The 24,934-nt window shown below is 38.4% G+C and overlaps 1 protein-coding gene across 1 annotated transcript in view; it reads left to right on the top strand.

Moving 5' to 3' along the window:
• The first annotated feature begins 1,920 nt into the window (after positions 1 to 1,920).
• FSIP2 (fibrous sheath interacting protein 2) overlaps positions 1,921 to 24,934 on the top strand; it is a 103,719-nt gene continuing 80,705 nt past the window's right edge. The window contains exons 1-9 of the mRNA XM_028124491.2: positions 1,921 to 2,019; positions 2,369 to 2,494; positions 5,692 to 5,853; positions 6,557 to 6,646; positions 7,898 to 8,037; positions 9,141 to 9,282; positions 9,768 to 9,878; positions 12,362 to 12,482; positions 21,759 to 21,848. Of these exons, the coding sequence (XP_027980292.2) occupies positions 1,921 to 2,019; positions 2,369 to 2,494; positions 5,692 to 5,853; positions 6,557 to 6,646; positions 7,898 to 8,037; positions 9,141 to 9,282; positions 9,768 to 9,878; positions 12,362 to 12,482; positions 21,759 to 21,848 (1,081 nt within the window). The remainder of the gene's footprint in view (positions 2,020 to 2,368; positions 2,495 to 5,691; positions 5,854 to 6,556; positions 6,647 to 7,897; positions 8,038 to 9,140; positions 9,283 to 9,767; positions 9,879 to 12,361; positions 12,483 to 21,758; positions 21,849 to 24,934) is intronic.

Below are 24,934 nucleotides of genomic sequence, written 5' to 3'. Positions count from 1 at the left end.
TTAATTATAGAGAGGGAGGCAGAGGTCTGAGTCAGAGAGAGATCTGAAGACACTACATGCTGGATTCAAAGTGGGAGGACAGGGAAGCTTCTAGAAGCCATAGAGAGGAAGGACACAGATTGTGTCCAAAGCCTCCAGAAGAATGCAGCCATGCCAACACTTCGATTTCAGCAAGATGGGATTAATTTCAGACTGCTGGCCTCACTTATTGTAAGATAATACCTTTGGGTTGTTTTAAGCCACTACGATTGTGGTAATTTGTTACAGCAGCAAGAGAAAACTAATACAGGGATCAAGTCACAGAGGCTGTTATATGCTTTGTGTTAAGTCTTATAGTAACTGGGGATTTACTAGAGGGGAGAGAGATGGCATCAAAGATGAATTTGATAAAAGATGGACTATTGGGTAAAAGGTGGCAGAGAGATAAGGCTGTGGTGATCACACAGACAAAAAATGATGAGTGGCTTAACTGACGGAGTAGTGTACAGATGGGTAGGAGAAGACCGATTAATCTCAGTGATAAAATCAGTATGACAAAGAGATCAATTGAATGTGGGGAATAAGGGGGAAGGAAGTATCTAGTATTATATCTCAGTTTCCAGCTCCGGTAGACACTGATATTGTCACTGAGACGGGAAATGCAAGAAGAATAGGGCCTTAGTCTTGTACTGTTTTAGTGAAAGGGTAGGTTGAGATTTGAGTACACTGAATTTGAGATGACTGTGAGACACCCCTGTGAAGTGTTGGTAGTGGACTGTATCCCAAGATCAGATTTCAAATTTAGGAGTCCCATGCATATGAGTGGCATTAAAAGAAACAGAACAGACATAAAACCAGTGTATTGACTAAGAAACTGTCTCTGGGGCCATGACTTAATAGTAACTATCATTCCTCTTTAACTGTTAGAAAAAAGGGGTCATTACTGGCAAGGCTGTTATAAAGATTAAACGTGATGTCTACCACAGTGTCTGGAGTTAGTAAATTCTCTATAAATAGTACGTATTACTACTAAATGGGCCAGAAATAAGAAAGAACAAGGGTCTCAGTCCACATTCCTGACAAATCGGATACATTCTGTGCCCTCACAGTACTCACAGTCTAGTTAGCTCCTTGAAAGAAGGGGCCAAATTTTACTCACCACCATACCCCCAGTGCCCCTTTCAATGACCGGCCCCAAGGAGTCACGCATTTTATAAATTCTGGCTGCATGGCTGACAGGAGGAAGAGGGATCTAGGAGAAAGCAGCGGAGGCAGAGAGGAGGGAGTACGAGAAAGAGAAGAGAGCTGGAAAGGAAAGACGAAGACCAGAGGAGGGAGCAGGACAAAGGCAGAGCCCCCAAAGGAAACCCAAGTGCAGTTATGTGGACCTGGAGTGGAGAGAGGTCGTGGGAGCCTGGGGGGGGGGGGGGGTGACCACAGTGTCTGTAAAGGGGCACGTACAGAAAACCAGGCCCCTGTCCCTAGAATGGGCTATACAATCACTCCTGGAGTGTTTTTGTTTTTGTTTGCTCACCGCCCCACCCCCGCCAAACCATAGCTCCTCGGAGGCCAGGAGAAATTAGCCAGCTACCCTCCCGCAAAGCTTTCAAAGTTTGGATTTGGGTTTGGTATGACTGAGGGGTGCTGGCTTCCGAGAGAAATGATATTTCAACTGTGGCCCTCATAGACCAGGCCCCCAGAACTGATTTCCCCAAATCCCGGGCGCTGCACGCCCAACCATCGGGGACCAGCCCTCGGGAGGGCACCACCTCTCTGGGGCCCCCAAGTTCGGAGCCTGGAACGCCGCGAGGGTGAGGCCTCGCGGACGCGGGGTACTGGCCATTCCGGGTCCAGTCGCAACGGAGGGACGACGACGGGGAAAGGGGTGCGAGGGAAGGAGCCAGGGGAGGGCGGAGGGGGGCAGAGGGGCCCGGGCCGGCGATGGAGCTGTACCTCAGCGCCTGCTCCAAGGCTGCCAACATCGCTGCCACCAAGACGGCCACCAGTAGCCTGGCCGCGGACAGCCAGCAATGCGGAGACGTGAGTGGCAGCCAGCCTGGCGTCGCGGTCCTCCGCCGGGTTTCCGGCCCTCTGGGGCCCGGGCAGGGATAGCCACAGACCCGTCGCTCGGTTCCTAACCGCCCGCTTCTGGCGCCCTCGTGCGGGCGGCGGGTGGAAGCGCTCTCGGGCTGCTGGGGCCGCAACTGGCTGTGGCGCAGCGACGAAGCGGGTGACCCGGGAAGCGGGAGGCCAGAGGAGGTCTTCAGGGCTGTGTGGTAGGGCGGAACTCTTCGACCCTGACTGTATGACTCTTGATTGGAGTAGGAGTAGATTGGCCTAATACCCAATACTGAAAGGAAAGGCCAAACTCTCCAATTGCATCTGACAGGGCGTGCACAAAACCCACTTAACAGGGGTCGGAGTGGGTCAACTACTGGATCTGCCTCTTGGGGTCAAGCTGCCTATGATCCCAGGAAGCAAAACTTTATACTATACTACGAAGTTAAGTGAAAAGGTAAAGTAATTTTTAATGGTCTCACGTCGGTTTTCTTTGCTCTTTTCTATTTGCTGTTAAGACTCAGGCACTACATCATACAAAGTCCATTAGGGGAATTTGCACTACCATACACAGTTTTTTTCCTGTAACCAACCCCTAAGATACTGTTTCGGATGCATACCAAGCAACTTCATTGAGTATAGTCTGAGAATGTTGGGCTAGAAAGTTTAGATTCTTAGCTCTGTCTTAATTTATAATTGATGGAACCATATTAACTTTTCTTTATAATAACTTTATACCTATTTAGTGAGATTTTGTTAGAAAAATATTTGGTTGAAAGGTGAAAGATTATTGGTGCTAGCTGGCCATTTAATTGTGTTATGATTTTCACCAATAGTAACTTGGACGAAACTCTCATTACAGAACACTTTTCTATGATTTTTGTTTTGTGTTGCATTCTATTTCACACACTAAGTGAGAAAACAGTGAAGTCAAAATAAGTTAACATGTTTAGTATTTAACTAATGACTCCATGATTTGCCCCAACCTCCTCATCCAGTGTGTTTCTCTAATCAAGAGCCTCAGCTCCTTCTACCTGGGGTCTTTTATGCCTTACTCACACATACCATGTTAATATTTCTGAGCCTTTGTTCACCTTGCTTCCCAAACCTGACATATTTTCCTCATCTAACCAATCTGTGAATTTGAACCATCTTTCAAGATTCTTTCTGAACTATTACAGCCCCCAATTAGCTTATATTTCTTTAAAATTTGCATTGCCCTTGGTTTGTGTAATTTTACTCAACACTATAATTTTATAATTATAATTTTATAATGTACATCATACTGGGGTAGAGTGTGCTTCCCTCAAACTCTTTCGTGTTCTTAGTCCTCAGCGCTACCTCTACCCTCAAACCTCCCCAGCCTTTGACCCGGTGACTAATGCTGAAGGAGGTTCAGTACATTCTTTTTTTGAGTGGTTGCTTTGATCAATAGTGCGAAAAATTTTACAAGAAAGAATTCTGAGTGACCCTTGTGCCCTCCTTCTATCTATGATGTCATCAGAAATTAGTAGGGCTTCTTGGTATTTGATACTTGCCTAATAAACATGATTACTTAAAGTTTTGTTTCTGGAAAATATATAATTTCCCTTTGTTCCACTAGAATAGAGCAAGCTAACAAAAAATAGGCCACCTCACACTGTTTGGCTGAGTCACGTCCAAACAAACTAGCTTTCCTAAACCATGCTTGAAAACTCTTCAGGGTATAAACTTAGCCCTGTCTTTCAACTGTTTAGTCAAATATATTGTTTGCTGAATTACCATTTCTGTCAAAGATTAATTCACTTGCCAACTACTTTTTTAAAAGATGTTCTCTCTATTCTTTATTAGATTCATTCCCCCCAAACTATCTTCATTTAATCATAATCAAGCACCAGACTATTTCCCTGAGGACTGACTTTGTGAGATCCTTCTTTTTCTTTCAGTACAATCTCCTCAATAAAGTGATTTTTTACGTTTACACTTTTAGTTGTTGTTTGTTTGTTTGTTTTTTAAGAGAAACCAATCACTTTATTTGACAACAGAATGCACACCCTGGCTCTAATGAATGGATATGTCTAAAAGGTGTTCCTTATTTACAGGTCATTAGCCCAAGTTTGGTCTTGTGAAACATTACCATCACAGCTGAAGTTCAACAGCTAAGAGATGTTGACAGCTAAATGTCAACATCTTAAAAAAAAAAAAAGAAAATCAATCCATTCTTGAGTCATGGTTGTTGATTGTTCCCCTTACAGGAAAGGTATGGGCTTTATACCTGGTCTCACTGAATTCAAGACACACTCTTAGGAGATTCTTTTCTTTGCCTTCTCAGGGAAACATTAGTAATTAGGGAATTTTGCTTTATGATGTATGCCCTTGGAAGAGATCGAAGCCTTGTGTTAAGAAGTCAGAAACTTATCAAGGAAGCTTTTAAATGGAAAAGGAAAGCTAGCATCCTATCGTATTCCTCCAATCTGCCCCTTTGCCCATATATGAAACATCCTCCAACCTATAGCTTGAGGGAGTTCTTTATAGAGTCCCACCCAGCCAGGCTCTTTAGTGTTCAGAATCTGACTGAAGTACTGCCAGGCTGAACACCGAGGTCACAGACTAGTACCTGCAGCCAGATCTAGATTGGTGCACAATGCATGGGGGCTTATCAATGGAACTGAATCCCTGCAAACAGGTCAGGTGCTCTCAGGTTTGCCACATCTTCCACACATTCCAGTTGTCTTTCACTTGAGCCAAGTACTGCTTTGACTGTACTTTAGACTAAAACTTCCATTTTTCTCACCACAAAAAATTAAAGGAAAGCAAAAAGAAAGAATGCCAAGGCAATATTAGGACAACTTCCACACCTACTTACATCCTCTACTTTTTCCCTTTCAGAGGTTCCCCAAAACCCATTTTCACCATCCTGCCATTGAAAAATGGACTAGGAACTCACACACACACACACACACACGCACACACACCTCACTTTGGTAATGTTTTAATTTACAAATGAGATGAGATAATTCAGCTGTTTCCTCTAATGTAACAGAAACAGGACTATTAGCTGATATTTTCCTTTTACATGCTAATGACTACTATATAAGGTTATATTTGGTCTTTACACATATGAAGAAACCTCAATCCTTATCAGTATCTTTTATAACTGGTTCTTCAATATGTTGAACTTTATAATACAGACCTTGATTTTTTTCCTAACTGTAGCGCTCTCAGAGACTACTGGGTATCTTGCCTTAAGTAAGACCCTAACACAATAACCTTTATTCATTATCTTTAACATCTGAGTTTTACTTCTACTTTTTTGGTTAAAGTTTCCATGAATCTTGGTGAAAGACTTTCTATTTTCTTCATTTTCAGATTATTGAGATAAATAATCATAATATTATCCCTTTATCCTTTTAAACGTAGTGAGTGCCTTGACCTGGAAGTGGGAAAAGGAAAAGGAAGAATCATAGCTTTCACTTTCTTTAAACATTAAAACAAATTTTATCCTATTTCCTTTCTTTTCTTTTCCTTTCTTCTCTGACTCAGGGCCAGGGACTGATAGTGATCGGGGGAGGACTTAATTGAGTGAGGGTAGGTTTTTAGAATAAGTCAGGTCAGTGGGGAAAAAGAAGTCAGGGTAGTAAATTTATGTTGCCTATTCCAAATCTGTGTTTGCAGCTTTTTCGACCTTCTTACGGTTTTAACCTGACTGATCCTTATTGTCGACTTTTGGAAAACCAATATAAAAGTCTTCACGATCCACACTTAAGAGCGTACTATAAGCGTAAAGATATCCTGAGAAGACTGAAGAAAGGAGGCTATGTCACCAGCAACAATAAAGTGGGTTCAAGATTCATTCTCTTTTAAGCATTGCAAACCTCCAAGACTTGATAAAGCTCGCTTCTGTGCCTCACTGGGGGGTCTGTATCACCTTTAACTTGGTCATGAGAAACACTTAATGGGAAATTTCATAAATTACTCGGTATTTGGGTCAAGGGAAACCAGACAACAGTTTTTTCTAAGTGAAACTCCTCCTTTGCTCACCTTTTTTCTTTATGATATCAAAAGATGATTACCAAATAATTTCAGGAGGTAAAGGTAATTTTCCCAAATGTATCATAGTCCTCTTTCTCTGTCTCTAATGTCACTGTATGCTTGTCAAGGATTAGGTCCCATAAGTTTTTTAAAAACTTGAGACAAAATAGGAACCTAGTAAAATCAGCCCGATGGAATCTTGATGGACTATATTCTTATTGGGGTCAAACATTATTATTACATCAGTATTGTAATAACTCCACTTGTGTGTACTAAATCCCCTATCATGATGCATATTAATAAAGTAATGTTATCTGGATAGAAATTTCCTGTTGATTAAAAGTTGTGGAGAGTTACTGCTTACAAAATCATTAGCAATTTATTACTCTTAATACCAAAATATTATCAAGTGGTATGGTATTACTATTCTTCCTAGGAAAGTAGTTGCTATGATTTTTAAATATTTGTATTTTTATATTTTTGTCATTACTGTTGTTTTGTTTTTTAGATTGTATGTACCTTGAGGGACTTGAATAAGTACAGGCAATATCTTACCAGTTTAAAGTTAGACTTTGAAAGAAACTATATAAGAGATCAAGTAAGTTAAATACTTAAATTTGATTTCTTTTCATAGGGTTTGGAAGAAAGCTTTATTTGCATGCAAAGTATTTTCATATAATATTTTTACCTTTAATTCTGACAAACTACTTTTTCCAAATTAAAATTTAGAAGGGGGTAAATAATATTTTGAGGTTGCTATATTAAGCCAAGAAAAGAAAAGGGACCAAGTTATCTATTAATATGCCAATAGTAGCTTGCATAACTTAGCAATTAAATTACTACTCAGATATGTCATTTCTACCTGAGCTAAGAGCAATAGGAAGAGTCTATTGTGGCAGCAAGATTCTTCAGCTGGAGCCCCAAAACAACTTGCATAACAGGAGAGGAGGTGTATGAATAATTACCATGTCCTTATAGGTGACTGGAAGAATATGTGCACTGTGTATGTGTACCCACACACATGCAGCCGTGTTCATTCGATAAAAAATGTTGTTCTTAAAAATGAAGTGGAATGATTTGGTGTAGAGTGGGTATAGATAGTGACTTCCTTTCAATTTTTGACTCAAAAGTTTGTGTGAGTGTGTACACACATGCACATGTGCATGAGTGAATTCAGGTTTTAGGGTCAAGAGAGTTGGATAAAAACAAGAAATGTGTGTGTACGTGTATGTTTACAAATTTATGTTCAAAGGTTATGTAGAGGGGTGCCTGGGTGGCTCAGTGGGTTGAGCATCTGCCTCTTGGTTTTAGCTCAGATTATGATCTCATGAGTGGTGGGATTGAGCCCCACGTTGGGCTCCGCATTCAGTGCAGAGTCTGATTGAGGATTCTTTCCCTCTTTCCCTGCCCCCACTTGTGCACTCACGCTCTCTCTCTAAAATAAATAAATAAATCTTAAAAAGAGAGAGAGAGTTGTAGAGAAATGATAATGACTTCCCTATACTATTAAATGTTCTGTATTTTACCCATTTGCCCCCTTATGCCTAGAGCTTCTCGTCCTCTCCTTCCTTATTATCATTTATTTTTTTTAGAATGGACAGAAAAATAAGATCAAATATTTACCATTCATTTTCAGAGAAACACATCTTGATTTTGGGTTGGTTGTCCTTGTCTACAATAGGTTTAAATGCAGTTAAGCAGAATTAGGGATTCACGAAGTACAGTAATTTTACTAAGCATGTGATAGGACAGTTTTATTTCTGAGAATGTAAAAAGATTTTACATATACATAGTCAAATTTACGTACATTTATGTATATGTGTATGTTATAACACACTTTTCTTAATAGGAAATGCTTGCAAAGCAAGTAAATAGACTACAGGAAAATAGTCAAATACCTAGACGTTCTGATGTTGCACGGTTCCAAAATTGGTTGTTACAGGAAGGCACCAAATCTATTAAGGACCAGGAACGATTAATAAGGCACAGGTAAGATTGAAGTTAATGCATATTTCATTTATATATTGTGGACCCAAATATGTAGGAAGATACTAGAAAGAATTGAAGGTAGGATTTTTAGAGAACTAGACACTATTTAACTCCACCATTGTTCCCACTATGGAGAGGAAAGGAGACCAAGAGGTATGGGAATTGGGAGATTATGGTGGCAAGGCTATAAAGAGAAATTTCTACCAGAGAAGACAGGGTTGTTGTGAGTCCAAAAGATAACCTAAGCTGATACCTGGAAGAACAAAATCAGATCCAAAGTCCTTTCAATTGTAGATGGAGGGAAAGTATCTTTAGCACACACTTCTACTGTAGCTTCTTATGGTCATCTTTAAGGACTGATAGCATTGAATTTGAGGAAGTTAGTGAAAAGTCAAAAAAGGAAACTTTATCTAATGCCAATATAAATATGCATCGTCTCTAAACTTCCGTTCTCTAAACTAAGATATTACCTACTAACGTTCAATCATTACCATTCCATGACCAAGACCATTTCTTAGGAAGTGAAGGGATATTGTCTTTTTCCTCCTTCTTCATTAAAGTGAGAGAGGCTGCAGTGCCTGACTTTTTATATTCTATAGTTCAATTTCATGGAGGATCCATGAAACAGATTGACATACCAGAGACCCAGACTATAGATGGAAGATTTGTTCAAGGTCTTGTAAATTACAATGGACCCAGTATACATCTTTTTCTTAGGAAACTCAGATTTTTTTTTCCCCCAGATTTGAAGTCAGTGTTTCAGTTACTTTAGCCTTCTTTGCAAACCCATATTCCCAAATGTACAAAGTTATGAATACTTACTGTGTAAAATGTTTTTAATCAATTTGCTCCACATTTTACCATTGGCTGTGCCATAACAGATATTTATATAATAGGGAGATTTGTATAAGGAGTAAAGTGAGTTGGTGAGTCAGGCTGGCTTAAAGGTCCATGAGCAGAGCTGATAGAAAAACTGTAAAATTCCTGTAGCTTAAGAAATAAAAAGCAAGCAAGAAGGTGGTTTGGGAATATCAAAGCAGAGATGATGCCATCATAAGGGAAATAGCCAATTCACCTTTACTTGTATTTGCACTTTTACTTAGATATTTGGATATGATAAATAGGGAATTAGAACAACTTGAGCACACAGCAGAAGAGCAACGCCTACTCCGGATGGATAGAGAAGAAAGACAACAGCGAGAATACACAAGGAGAAAACTTAGTCTTCGTAGAAAAATTGAAGAGGTGAGATAACAAATTTAAAATATTTAGAGAAAAATTGTATACAGTTGTTCCATTTGGAAGTAATTTACCTCTCCATCATACTTCTTGAAGTCATTTCAGGTCTGAATCATTTATCCACATTAATCTTTTTTCCAAGTTGTTGCATAAAATAATGAGGCTGACCACAAACTATATATATATGAGCCAATATCTACTATTAAAGTGATGATTGTGAAAGTTGCTAGACACGATTTAACTCCCCAAAAGTCCTCATTATAGGGTGGAAAATTTTTTAAATTTAGCTTTAGTTAAAAAATAACCATGCCTACATTCCTAATAGGAGTGCATAAGAAAAGCCCATCCTAAACCCAGTGTATGACTTCAATTATGCTTGACCTGATTTCCCTTAGGCCCCTTACTTATTCTAATTTGTTTGTTGGTGGTGGAAAGAATACAAAGGTCTACTGTGAACACATACTGAGTACAGTAACATTTATACTCTCTAGGAATGGAAGACAAAAGAGATGTTACTTCTGAGAAGGATTGGAGAAGATGTTAAAAGAGAAGCTAGGATAGAGGAACAACGGCGTAGAAGCAGAGAGGAGAGTGACAGGAAGGTAGGGTGGGCTTTAACCTCTAACTGGGGCAGTTTGAGGAGGAGCTTTTGCCAGTTTTGACATTTGGGAGTACACTCTGTGAGATAACAATGGGCCAGTTACCCCAAATGATATGCAACTAGTGCAATGGAACAAGTTCTGGCACCGGGAGTGCCCATTAGACATGACCACTGATGGTAGGCATGGCCATGCCATAGGCTACTTGAGCCAGGTTATTGGCAGAGCTATTTGAATTCTAGATATTTCCAATGGAGTTATTCTAAATTGTTTCTTTTGAATTGTGTTTTAATACAAGAGGTTTTCAAGTCATTGCTGTGTACTTCTTAGTATTGTAATCTTTTTCAGATTGACATATTATATATATATATATAATGTCTCTCTCTATATATATATGTCAATTATATATATACATATATATTTTACTCCAAAGTATGTGCTTAAATTACAGTTATCGAAATCTTTAAGAGATTTTTTGCCTTTGCATCTTTATCAAAAATCAGTGGTATATACTGATTTTTGGACTCTTTTCTGCTCTTTGACCTATTTGTCTATTATACTGTCTTGATTATTATACCTTTAATCATTCTTTAAATCAGTAGTGCTAACCTTCTAAGTCTGTTCTTCTCTTTTAAAGTTGTGTTGGCTAATCTAAGCCCTTTACATTTCAATATAAATTTTAGAATCAGCATTTCAATTTCTACAAAGAAATCTTACCAAGATTTTGATTAGAATTATGTTGATTCTATAGGTCAATTTGGGCACAATTGATGTCTTGATAATATTGAGTCTTCCAACTCATGAACCAATATCTCTCTCATTCATTTAGGTTTCCTTAATTTTTGCAGTTTACAGGTCTTACACATCTTTTGATAGATTCATCCCTAGGTATTTCATAATTTTTATGCTATTATAATTGGTATTTTTCATTTCAAATTCTGATTATTTGATGTTAGTATATAGAAAAGCAATTTTTTATATTCATCTTGTATCTTGCATTGACAAAATCACTTATTCTAGTAATTTCTTTCTAGATGCCAAATGATATTCTACATAAATGATTATGTTGTCTACAAATAAAGGTGGTTTTATTTCTTCTCTTTGGATGTGGATGCATTTTTCATTTTTTTTTGCCTGATTGCACTGACTATAACCTCTGTTATAACATAGAATAGAAAAAATGATAATGGACATTAATATCAAATATTTCTTTTGCCCTTTCTCTCGTCTCTACAGGCATATTAGGCTGCTTGATGTTGTTCCACACCTCGCTGATACTCTTTTCATTGTGTAACTTTTTTTCCCATTGTTTCCTTTTGAATGGTTTCTTTTCCTAAATTTGCATTAATTAATCTCTTCTTCTGCAACGTCTGTTTTAATATTAATGCATATCTCACATTACTCATCTCATACATTTAAAAAATTGATTCTGTTCCCTTTTATATCTTACATGTCTTTTCTTTACTTTGAAAATATATGGAATACAATTGTGTTTTAATATTATCTTTAATTCTAACATTGGTGTCATTATGGGTCAATTTTGATTGATTAATCACTCATTTTATGGGTTATATTTCCCTGCTTTTTATGCTTGGTACTCTTTGATTGGATGTCAGATATAAAATATCTGCTTGGTACTCTTTGATTGGATGTCAGATATAAAATTCACCATATGGTGAATTTTACTTTTTGGGTGCTGAATATTTTCATATTCTTTTAAATATCCTTTAGCTTTTTTCTTGAATGTAGATAATTTCTTTGGAAACAGTTTGATTGTTATAGGTCATGCTTTTTAAAATTTGTTAGAGGGGCCAGAGGCATGTTTAATGTGAGACTAGTTATTCCCTAGTCCTAGAAGCAAGACCCATTTTAGAACTCTACACGACACCCTATGACTTATGAAGTTCTTCCAGTGGCTGGTGAAAATAGGCATGATAGACAGGTGCCAAGCACTGTTCTCTCTAATCCTCTAGTACTGTCCTTTTTGTGGCCTTGCTTAGTTTCCTCAGACACCTGTACTGATGCATCTGTTGCCAAATACTCGAGGGAGCCCTTTGAGGATCTCTAGGGTTCTTTCTCCATGCAGTTACTGCCTTTCTGAGACATCCAGGGTCAATATTAGCCTAGAGGTTCACAAAAGGAAGTCACATTTTATATATTATGTGTATCTCTGCTAGGCCTGGGTGTTTTTGGTTAGGTTACTCAGGAATCCCTCCCACTGAAGATGATTTAGAAATTGCCTAAGCTCTGCAGGATAGCAGACCCTACCTCATCTGTGACTGGACCAGTTCCCTGAAGGTGTGCAGTGAGGTAACTATCTAAGTGTTCATGTTTGATCACAGATGGAAATTTGTACCATGTAACTTTACAAGTCACAAGACAGGAGTGACTGTTGATTTCCAATATACACTCTCATATTTTAAATATTTGTCTTGCATTTTTAAACAGGAAGCTGATGTTAACTTATATATATATTAATATTTTAGAAACAAGCCCTTCTAGAGAAAAAAATGGCTTATCATTTACAAAAAATGCAAGAAGACAGCTTTAAAGGAGAAGAGATGAGAAATGACACATTTCATTACAGAGGACAAGATGGAACATATTGTGAACGTGAGAATATTAAAAGCTGATAGAGCTATGTAGAGAATGTTTATTTATATATTTACTTAAAAATCCTTTTGTAAAATTCCTTTTGCTTACAATTGCTATTTGCTTTGTGCTAGGCACAGTTCTAGGCATTTGTCTATTACGGTTCAAGTTGAAAAGCAGACATATATGTAAAAATTAAAACAAAGTAAAATAATTTATCAAGTGGTTCAGTAGACAAGCTTGCCTAGACTGCAGTTCTAACCAACTTACATATACTAAAAATAATGTATTTTTTGCTACTGAAACTTTAAAAAATTGTGTGTAAGATAATTGCTATTTTATACCAACATGGTAATCTACTGTGCTGCCAGCCTGAAAGGACAATATCAGAAGAAAATGGGCGGGGGGAGGGCAGGAGGTTGGGGAATAAGGAAGGGAGGAGGTAGAGAAGAAGGGAAAGTAAGGAAGGAAAGAAAAAAGAAGGAAATGAAGAGTTTAAATGAGGGACATCCAGTCATGACTTTTCTATGCCCTATCTCTACCAGCTTTTTAACATTTATAACATTATAACATATAGTGAGTTTATTAAATTAAATTAATTAATGATATTAATTATAATTCATAGCCAGAATGCAAAAATGTAAACTTGCTTTAATTATCATGACTATGTAGTATTAGGAAAGAGGAAGATCATCTTTCATCTTCCATCCCATCAATCCTATCTCTATCCCCTCAATCCTGTTTTTAGGGGAGAGCCTCCTTGTATCTCTCCAGTAGATTACTAACTTGTCTCCATTGGCTCTTTTTTCTACAATGGATTTCTTCAAATCCATTTTTCATGCTGCTACTAATTAGACTTTAAATCTGTTCTGAGGCTTTCTTCCAGCCCCAAAATGTAAAGATCCCCATTACTTCTTAAATGAAGCTCAGACTTTTGAGGCAACCATTCATCACCATCTAAAGCCCAACCCAAACCTGACTTTTAAGCTTTATTTCACACTACCTCCTGGAAGAAGGCAGCTATGATCTAAGGTTGATGTGCATGGGCTCTGGAGCCAAACTGCTGAAGTCCAAACCCTGCTTTCCCATTATCTAGCCATGTAAACAGCTCAGACAAGATACTTAACCTCTTTGAGCTAAGTTTCATCATCTGAAAACAAAAATACTATTCCTAAATTCTCATAAAATCTCAAAAGCTCTAGCCCACAGTAAGCTCTCAATTTATTTCATTGTCCAATCAAACGGGACTACTGACACAAGTAACTAACACAAGTAACTTTTCTTCTGTGCCAGTCTGTGTCCAATTTTCTTAGCCGGGAGTGATGTGCTCACTGTCCATCTATTCCTATCCCACAATTTTTTTAGCTCCACTATAAATGACACTCCACAAAGTCTTTCTTAATAACCCTAATTGGAAGATCATTCTCTGGGGCACCCGGGTGGCTCAGTTGGTTAAGCGTCTGCCTTGGGCTCAGGTCATGATCCCGGGGTCCTGGGATCAAGCCCCATGTCGGGCTCCCTGCTCCGCGGGGAGCCTGCTTCTGCCTCTGCCTCTGCCTACAGCTCCCCCTGCTTGTGCTCTCTCTCTTTCTGTCAAATAAATAAATAAAATCTTAAAAAATAAGAAGATCCTTCTCCTTTGAATCCTTCATAGTTCTTTGTATCATTCTCCATACACTTATTACATACTTCCCACTGTCCTAATCACCCATAATATTCTAACTCCCACTTTTTTGTTCACAGAACAAATAGCACTATATGTATGTATGTATGTGTGTGTGTGTGTGTGTGTGTGTGTATAAAATATATATTTGCTAAATGGACGAATTCAACCTATTCAGCTCATTGAAATAATGACAACAATCTCATGCTTCGGCAAAGAAACCACTTTAGGGGCGCCTGGGTGGCTCAGTCAACTAAGTGTCTGACTCTTGGTTTCAGGTCAGGTCATGATCTCCTGGTTGTGGGACCAAGCCCTACATCAGGCTCTGTGTTCAGTGCAGAGTCCACTTCAGATTCTCTCTCCTTCTCCCTCTCACTCTCTCTCTCAAATAAAAAAATAAAACCTTTAAAAAAAAGAAACCACTTTAGTAACAATATACATCCCTACATCTTCAACTGATAACGGTCTCATTTAATAGGAAAAGAGTTTCAAGTAGACATTTTAGACATTTGTTACCTCAGAACCCCTCTTTTGTTTTTTAATTTTTATTTTTTTATTATGTTATGTTAGTCACCATACATTACATCATTCGTTTTTGATGTAGTGTTCCATGATTCATTGTTTGCGTATAACACCCAGTGCTCCATGCAGTACGTGCCCTCTTTAATACCCATCACCAGGCTAACCCACCCCCCACCCCCCTCCCCTCTAGAACCCTCAGTTTGTTTCTCAGAGTCCATCGTCTCTCATGGTTCATCTCCCCCTTCGATTTCCCCCCCTTCATTTTTCCCTCCCTTCTCCTAATGTCCTCCCTGCTATTCCTTATGTTCCACAAATAAGTGAAACCATATGATAATTGACTTTCTCTGCTTGACTTATCGCACAGTATAATCTCCTCCAGTCCCATCCATGTTGATGTAAAAGTTGGGTATTCATCCTTTCTGATGGCTGAGTAATGTTCCATTGAATATATGGACCACATCTTCCTTATCCATTCATCTGATGAAGGACATCTGGGCTTTTTCCACAGTTTGGCTATTGTGGATATTGCTGCTATGAACACTGGAGTGCATATGGCCCTTCTTTTCACTACATCTGTATATTTGGAGTAAACACCCAGGAATGCAATTGCTGGGCCATAGGGTAGCTTTATTTTCATTTTTTAAGGAACCTCCACACTGTTTTCCAAAGTGGCTGTACCAACTTACATTCCCATCAACAGTGTAAGAAGGTTCTCCTCTCTCCAAAACTTCGCCAACATTTGTTGTTTTTTGCCTTGTCAATTTTTCCCATTCTAACTGGAGTAAGGTGGTAACTCAGTGTGGTTTTGATTTGAATTTCCCTGATGGCTAATGATGATGAACATTTTCTCATGTGTCCATTAGCCATTTGTATGTCTTCTTTTGAGAAGTGTCTGTTCATGTCTTCTGCCCAGTTTTTGACTTGATTATTCGTTTTTTAGGTGCTGAGTTTGAGAAGTTCTTTATAGATCTTGGACATCAGCCCTTTGACTGTAGTGTCATTTGCAAATATCTTCTCTCATTCCGTGGGTAGCCTCTTAGTTTTGTTGACTGTTTCCTTTGCTGTGCAGAAGCTTTTTACCTTGATGAAGTCCCAAAAGTTCATTTATTATTTTGTTTCCCTTGCCTTTGGAGACATGTCTTGAAAGAAGTTGCTGTGGCCGATATTGAAGAGGTTACTGCCTATGCTTTCCTCTAGGATTTTTTATGAATTCCTGTCTCACATTGAGGTCTTTCATCCATTTTGAGTTTAAAATGGTATTTAAAATACACCATCTTTGTGTATGGTGTGAGAGAATAGTCAAGTTTCATTCTTCTGTATATAACTGTCCAATTTTCCCAGCACCATTTATTGAAGAGACTTTTTCCATTCGATATTTTTTCCTGCTGTGTCAAAGATTAGTTGACCATAGAGTTGAGGGTCCATATCTGGGTCCTCTATTCTGTTCCATTGGTCTATGTGTCTGTTTTTGTGCCAGTACCATGCTGTCTTGGTGATCACGGCTTTGTAATATAGCTTAAAATCAGGCAACATGATGCCCCCAGCTTTGTTTTTCTTTTTCAACATTTCCTTGGTGTATCAGGGTCTTTTCTGGTTCCATACACATTTTAGGATTGTTTGTTCCAGCTCTTTGAAAAATGCCATTGGTATTTTGATCGGGATGGCATTGAAGGTATAGATTGCTCTGGGCAGCATAGACATTTTAACAATGTTTATTCTTCCGATCCATGAGCATGGGATGTTTTTCCATCTTTTTGTGTCTCCTTCAATTTCCTTCATCAGTTTTCTGAAGTTCCTAGAGTATAGATCCTTTACCTCTTGGTTAGGCTTATTCCCAGGTATCTTATGGTTTTTGGTGCTATTGTAAATGGAATAGATTCTCTAATTTCTCTTTCTACAGTTACACTGTTAGTGTATAAGAAAGCAACTGAGTTCTATGCATTGATTTTGTATCCCACCACATTACTGCATTGCTGTATGAGTTCTAGTAATTTTGGTCTTTTGGGTTTTCCACATAAAGTATCATCTCATCTGCGAAGAGAGAGAGTTTGACTTCTTCTTTGCCAATTTGAATACCTTTTATTTCTTTTTGTTGTCTGATTGCTGTTGCTAGGATTTCTAGTACTATGCTGAACAATAGTGGTGAGAGTGGGCATCCCTGTCATGTTCCCGATCTTAAGGGAAAAGCTCTCAGCTTTTCCCCATTGAGAATGATATTCACTGTGGGTTTTTCATAGATGGTTTTTATGAAATTGAGGAATATTCCCTCTATCCCATACTCTGGAGAGTTTTAATCAGGAAAGGATACTGTATTTTCTCAAATGCTTTTTCTGCATCAATGGAGAGGACCATATGCTTCTTCTGTCTCCTCTTATTAATGTGTTCTGTCACATTAATTGATTTGTGAATGTTGAACCACCCTTGCATCCCAAGAATAAATCCCACTTGGTCGTGGTGTATGATCCTTTTAATGTACTATTGGATCCTATTAGCTAGGATTTTGTTGAGAATTTTGGCATCCATCTTCATCAGGGATATCGGTCTGAAATTCCCCTTTTTGATGGGGTCTTGCCTAGTTTGGGAATCAAGGTAATGCTGGCATCATAGAAATAGTGTGGAAGTTTCCCTTCTATTTCTATTTTTTGAAACAGCTTCAGGAGAATAGGTTTATTTCTTCTTTGAATGTTTGGTAGAAATCCCCAGGGAATTGATCAGATCCTGGACTCCTGTTTTTGGGGAGGTTTTTGATCAGTGCTTCAATCTCATTACTGGTTATTGGTCTATTCAGGTTGTCAATTTCTTCCTGTTTCAGTCTTGGTGGTTTATAGGTTTCTAGGAAGGCATCCATTTCTTCCAGGTTGCTTAATTTATTGGCATATAGTTGCTAATAATAATTTCTAATAATTGTTTCTGTTTCCTTGGTGATAGTCATGATCTCTCCCCTTTCATTCATAATTTTATTAATTTGGGTCCTTTCTCTTTTCCTTTGGATAAGTCTGGCCAGAGGTTTATCGATCTTTAATTCTTTCAAAGCACCAGCTTCTAGTTTCATTGATCTGCTCTACAGTATTCCTGGTTTCTATTTCATTGATCTCTGTTCTAATCCTAATTATTTCTCTTCTAATGCAGGCTTAAGCATCATTTGTTGTTTTTTCTTTTTTTATTAAGATTTTTTTTTATTTTTTATTTGACAGAGAGAGATGGAGTACAAGCAGGGGGAGTGGCAGGCAGAGGGAGAGGGAGAAGCAGGCTCCCTGTTGAGCAGGGAGCCCTATGTGGGGCTCGATCCCAGGACCCCGGGATCATGACCTGAGCCGAAGGCAGACGTTTAACCATCTGAGCCACCCAGGCGCCCCTTGTTTTTTCTCTAGTTCTTTAAGGTGTAAAGTTATTTGGTGAATTCAGGATTTTTCTTTTCTTTTTTTTTTTTTTTTGAGTGAGGCTTGGATGGCTATGTATTTCCTCCTGAGGACGGCCTTTGCAGTATCCCATAGGGTTTGAACTGATGTGTTTTCATTCTCATTAATTTCCATGAGTTGTTTAAGTTCTTTGATTTCCTGGTTGACTCAAACATTCATAAGCAGAATGGTCTTTAGCTTCCAAGTGTTTGAATTTCTTCCAAATTTTTTCTTGTGATTCAGTTCCAGTTTCAAAGCATTATGGTCTGAGAATATGCAGGGAATAATCTCAATCTTTTGGTATCACTTGAGACCTGATTTGTGAACCAGTATGTGGTCTATTCTGGAGAAAGTTCCAAGTGTGTTTGAGAAGAATGAGTATTCTGTTGCTTTAGGGTTGAATGTTCTGTATATATCTATGAGGTCCATCTGGTCCAGTGTGTCATTCAAAGCTCTTGTTTCTTTGTTGATTTCGGCTTAGATGATCTGTCTATTGCTGAGAGTGGAGTACTGAGGTCTCCTAAAATTAATGTATTATTATCTATATGTCTCTCTATTTTGGTTAACAGTTGGCTTATGTAGTTGGCTGCTCCATGTTGGGGGCATAGATATTTACAATTGTTAGATCTTCTTGTTGGATAGATCCTTTAAGAATGATATAATGTCCCTCTGTAACTCTTAATACAGTTTTTAGCTTAAAATCTAATTTGTCTGATATAAGAATTGCTATCCCAGCTTTCTTTTGAGGTCCGTTCACATGGAAGATGGATCTCCATCCCTTCACTTTCAGTCTGGATGTATCTTTAGGTTCAAAATGAGTCTCCTATAGACAGCATATGGCTGGGTCTTGTCTTATTATCCAACGTGCAACCCTGTGCTGTTTTATGGGAGCATTTAGACCGTTCATGTTGAGAGTGATTATTGAAAGATATGAATTTATTGTCATCATGTTGCCTGTGAAGACCTTGTTTTTATAGATTGTCCCTGTAAATTTCTGTTCTATATCAGTCTTGGGGTCTTTCTCCTTTTATAGAACCCCCTTTAATATTTCTTGCAGGGCCAGCTTAGTGGTCACATATTCTTTCAGTTTCTGCTGGTCTTGAAAGCTCTGCATCTCTCCATCCATTCTAAATGACAGCCTTTCTTGGTAAAATATTCTTGGCTGCATGTTCTTCTCATTTAGTACCCTGAATATGTCTTGCCATGCCTTTCTGGCTTGCCACGTCTCTGTGGATAGGTCTGACGTTATTCTAATGTTCTTCCCTGTGTACATAAGTAATCTCTTCCCCCTAACTTCCCTTAAAATGGTTTCCTTTGTTCTAAGATTTGCAAGTTTTACTATTACATGCCAGGGCATTGGCCTGTTTTCCTTGCTCTTGGGAGGGGTCCTCTCTGCCTCTAGGACATGAATGCTTGTTTCACTCCCCAGATTAGGGAAGTTCTCAGCTACGATTTGCTCAAATATATCTTCTAGTCCTCCCTCTCTCTCCACCCCTTCCCGGATCCCAGTAATTCTGACATTGGAACATTTCACGGTGTCACTTATTTCTCTCATTCTGTTTTCATGGATTTTAAGCTGTTTCTTCCAGGCCTCCTCATGCTCGTTCTTTTCTATCATTTTTGTCTTCTAGATCACTAATTCGGTCTTCTGCCTTGTTTACCCTAGCTCTTAAAAGAGTATTTAGATTAGAATGGATCTCACTGATAGCATTTTTAAGTTCTGCCAGGTCAGCTCTCATTTCTGCCCTTAGAGACTCTGTGTTGCCATTAATCAATTTCTCCATTCTAGCTGTCGTCTTCATAACTGTTACCCTGAAGTCTATTTCTGACATCTTGCTTATATCTATATCCATTTGTAAATCTGAAGCAGAAGTCACAGTCTCTGAGTCCTGCCTATTTTGGGGGTTCTACCTCTTAGTCATTCTGTTGAGGGATGGTTGAGGGAATGTACAGAATCCAAATTATTGGTCACAAGCCAAGCAAGATGCACCTGTTTTATAGGGACCTTAGCATTGCTGGCCTCTTGTTTTGCCAGCCTGTCTTCTAGGGGAGGGGCCTGCCGTGCTGTTACTCAGGCAACCCTGTTTGGGCAGAGTTGCCCTGTCTCCCTGTGGGGGGGGGATGGTCTTAGTGAAAACCGGTTTTTTGGGGGCTTTTGTTCTCTAGTGGCTTTCCCTGCTGGCTTTCCATGTCTCTTCTGAGAGAGCAGAAGAGATCATTTCCAACCCTCTGCTTTGAGCACAGCAATCACAGTCTGTTCTTCAGTGAGCCCTCCAGGCCACAGTGTCTCCATTTCTTTCTGTGCTGCTCAAACCACAGCATCCTGGGTTGTGCACCCCTCAGCAGCATTCCCAGTCCTCGCTGCCAGGTCCAGGCAGGTCTCTGCCCTTTGTGCTTCTAAAACCACCAGCCACCCCCAGTTCACACATGCACCCCTGCAACTCCAGGTTTCAGTCCAGGGGGGCTGCCCTAGAGTCCCTTCCCCACCACTACCAGTCTGCGAGTCTGTGCCCGGTCCCCAGCGTGGGAGGCTTTCACGCTCCAGTGGTGCAGGATCCCTGAGGCTCCCTCCTCTTTCCATTTATCTTCCAATGTCTGCCCGCATAATCATGGCTCCCTGCTTCATACCTCAAAATCAACTGCCAGCAATATTCTGTTTGTAGAGATCCAGATCTATCTTCTTACATCTCAGGCTGATTTCATGGGTGTTCAGAATGATCTGGTAGATATCCAGCTCAATTCAGGGGACTGGTTGGAGTAGTGTCCCCTACTCCTCTGCCGTCTTTTTTTCCCTCAGAAACCCTCTTTTTTTAAAGATTTTATTTATTTATTTGACAGAGAGAGAGAGCACAAGTAGGCAGAGCAGCAGGCAGAGGGAGAAGCAGGCTCTCCACTGAGTAGGGAGCTTGATGTGGGGCTTGATCCCAGGACCCTGGGATCATAACCTGAGCTGAAGGCAGACGCTTAACCAACTGAGCCACCCAGGTGCCCCAGAACCCCTCTTTTGAAGAAGATGTAAATGAATTTAATTTATATTATCAAGGTGATGGAAGAATATCTATTTTACAAGTGAAATTGAATTATACTTCCAAGTAACATTGTCATCTTCCACTAAGGAGACATTTTCTAGAGAGACAGGGAGAATGAGAGAGGAAGGGTGAATTTGGTCCAGTGGGGAGATAGATCACTCTCACATTTTATATCTGTAATGAAAACATCTCTAATGAAAGTGTAATTGAGTACACTTGATGTGAGGAGCTTTTGCCCTCCTTAAATGATTAGAAACAGGAAATACAATTACCTGTATCACAAAGGAGGAATATGTATACAGTTGTTTATGCCAGGCTGGGAGGCACATCCAAGAACTACAATAGTCACTGTGGGCTAGTGGGTTTCAAGCCAGTAGCTATGTTGGTATGCATCCCCACAAATAGGAAATGACATGTTACAGTTGGTCTCTGTATAGCTTTCCTCTCTACCAGAAGAAAATTCTGTCCCTCCAAGTGTACCTTTTAACTTGAAGGATAATATTTCAAGAGTAATTGTCTCCCCATTTCACATCTCTCCATTTTTTCCAATGCCTCCCCAAAGTACCACATACAAATTAGCATAAGGCTCACTTCTTCTTGGGCATGAAGAAATAGTTGATCTTGGGTAATTCTGTCATCACTATTATTAAAAATACATGTTTTATTACATTTCTTTAAGCTTATTATCCAAAGAAGAAAAAGAAGACTTATGATAATCAAAACTTAATTTACACTGTTGGTGACCAGACAGCAAGTAAAGGCACATATGGTAATTGAATATTTTAATAAGAAATACTAAGTAGTAATTTGGGGAAAGACTGAGATAGCATCTTTTGCTTATATGCTTTTAATGCCTTAAATCTTCTGTTTTCAGTTGTCAAATGACTGATTTAGAGTGATGCTTACCAATAATGACACAATCTCTATTGCTTTCAGAATTTGATCTCTAGTTACTGATTTTGTATTCTAAACTTAACATTATGTCATCACTTTAGAAAAATCAAATGAAGAGTCTATTGCTGTTAAAGAAACAGTATACGAAACCCAACAAGTCGCAAAATAGTTTTAATAATGCTCAAAATTATTTTAAGAAAACACTGAAGTGGGTCAGAAATTAACTCCAAAGCCACCGTGAGCCCTATTTATTATTTATCTCATGCTGTGTTACTTGATATTGTCTATTAGGCTCGTTGGATTAAACCAGGAACCGAAATTACAGCATAAAACTCCCCCAAATAATACGCTATCAAAAGTATGAGACTGTTAAAAATTAAACAATATGAATCTCCTCCCACTATCAAGTTTCCAGGGAAAAATTAAAGTATAAAAGTTAAAATTCTTTTGGCCTTATCAGTTCAAATCTAAAGAAAAAAAAGTCCAAAATCTTTCCTCCCTGATGAGGTAATTTGATTAGTCTCATCAAGACTTAGAAACCTGGGAAGTGACAAGGATGCTTTAGTGGAAGCTGTCTTCCACTCTCAGGACCACTGAGGTAGAATTAATTCAACACTAAGCTTCATGGGTCCTATATTTAAAGTTCAAAGACATTTTTTTAAGACACCAGAGTTACTACAACATACAAAATTATGACAACACCAGCCCCCCCCACACTAAATATAGACAATGAAACTAAATTCTCAGTTTCCAAAGCAGTTATTTCACACAGAGTGATCTTCTAAAACTGTAGTGCTTAAAGCAACACAGACTGGTCTTACCGATGACAAAAATTCTAGTGCTATTAGGAGAGTATGGTAGATGGAAAATATTGTTTTCATCCTTACCAGGCTACCAGTCTGTGACAATTGTTCAGGGATCAAACCTATAAATTTAATTAAGCATAGTTGGGAAACATTCCATTAAAAGATGAATTCTGAAACTCTACTGACACCAGTATTGGGGTGAGAGGTCTTCAGTCTAAGAGTGCCTTGTGAATCATTATTTTTTTGTGAATTTTAGAACTATACATCAGCGACATCACCAGTCATTTTATATTATTGGAAGTGCCTCTCTCTCCTAGTCATTGCAATCAAACCTTCTTACTTTTCATCATTGAACCCTGAATATGAACTCTGTACAGTATCACAGCTTTTATAGTCCTATGGGTAATTTGCCCCACATTTTGTAGCCGGCAACTCTCCAATATGAGTTCTGAGCCCCAAATTCCCTGTATTTCTTGCTTCTGATCTTGTGTCTGTTTTCTTATTTCTCTCAAAAAGATCCTGAGGTGTTCACTTTGTTTTTTCAAATTAGCTAAGGCAAAATGGATTTTTTTTTTGTATAATTGCATCCAAACACATGGATGGATTTGTGTGATCTCTACCACAATCACACAAGATTCAGTCATTACAATCACAACATCACAAAACTTTCCTTTTGCTGTCATACATTCCTCCCTCCCACTAATAACGCTAGATAACCACTGATTGTTCTTCATCACTATAGTTCTTTTCCCTTTGGAGCATGTCTTAGAAATAGAATCTTACAGTATTTGACATTTTGATAATGTTTTCTTTCATTCAGTGTTCAAAATTTATTTAAGTTATTGCATGCATTGATAGTTTACTCCTTTTGAATCGCTGAGTAGTATTCCATTGTATGTATGCACCAGAATTTGTATGTACATTCATCAGTTGAAGGAAATTTGGGTTATTTCCAGGTTTGGGTGATTATGAATAGAAAAATCAGAAGTATTTATGGTCAGCTTTTTGTATAAATAAGGGATTGTTGAGTCATATGATAAATGTATGTTCAAGTTTATAAAGAGCTGTCCAACTGCTTTCCAGAATGCCTATAATATTTTGCATTCTCATCAGTAATGCATGAGAGATCCATTTGCTATGCAGCCCTGCTGCCATTAGTATTTTCAGCAATTTTTTAAAAAGGTTTTATTTATTTATTTGGCAGACAGAGAGAGCAAGCTCAAGCAGGGGGAGCGGTAGGCAGAGGGAGAAGCAGGCTCCCTGCTGAGCAAGGAGCCCGATGCAGGACTCGATCCCAGAACCACAGGATCATGACCCGAGCCAAAAGCAGATGCTTAACTAACTGAGCCATCCACACATCCCAGCAATTTTTTATTTTAATTTTAGTCATTCTAATAGATGTAGTGGTATCTCATCATGATTTTCATTTGCATTTCCTTAATGGCTAATGATGATGACTGTCTTTTCATATGTGTTTGCCTTTTGTAAATCCTGCTTGGTAAAGTATCTGTTGAAGCTTTTTGCTCATTTTTAATTGGTTGGTTTTCTTACTGTTGAGTTTAAGAAGTTATTTATACATTATGAATATAAGTCTTCTTCAGATATGTGATTTGCAAATATTTTCTCTCAGTCTGTGTTTTACCTTTTCATTTTCTGTTCCATTGATCAATTTATGTGTCTATCTCTTTCCAATTCTGCACTATGTTAATTATTGTAGCTTTTTACTGTCTTAAATTCAGGTAGTATAATTCTACTAACTATTTTTTCCCTTAAAATTTAAGGACTATTTTAATTAATTTGCCTTTTGCATATAAATTTTATGATCAGCTTGTCTACAAAAATTACCCTGGGATTTTTTAATGAAGTACATTAAATCAATCTATAGATCATTTTGAGGAGAAAAGAAATATTCACAGGTCTTGGTCTTCCAATCCATAAACATAGTAACTCTTTCTGTTTATTTAGGTTGTACTTGATTTCTGTCATGTTTTTATAGTCTTCAGCATAGAGATCTTGTATATGTTGTGTTATATTTATACATAAGTACTTCATTTCTTTTGTACTATTATACATGACATTTTTAAAATTTGTTTTCCAGTTGTCCATAACTTCTTTTAAAATTTATTTATTTATTTTAGAGAGAGAGTGCACAAGT

The sequence above is a fragment of the Eumetopias jubatus genome, unplaced genomic scaffold, assembly GCF_037043125.1.
Source record: "Eumetopias jubatus isolate StellerSeaLion01/CBP00866 unplaced genomic scaffold, mEumJub1_p1.0 scaffold_3, whole genome shotgun sequence".
In the NCBI taxonomy this organism is placed as follows: Eukaryota; Metazoa; Chordata; class Mammalia; order Carnivora; family Otariidae; genus Eumetopias; species Eumetopias jubatus.
The sequence above is the reverse complement of the archived record's forward strand: the minus strand, read 5'-3'. Positions and strand labels throughout refer to the sequence as shown.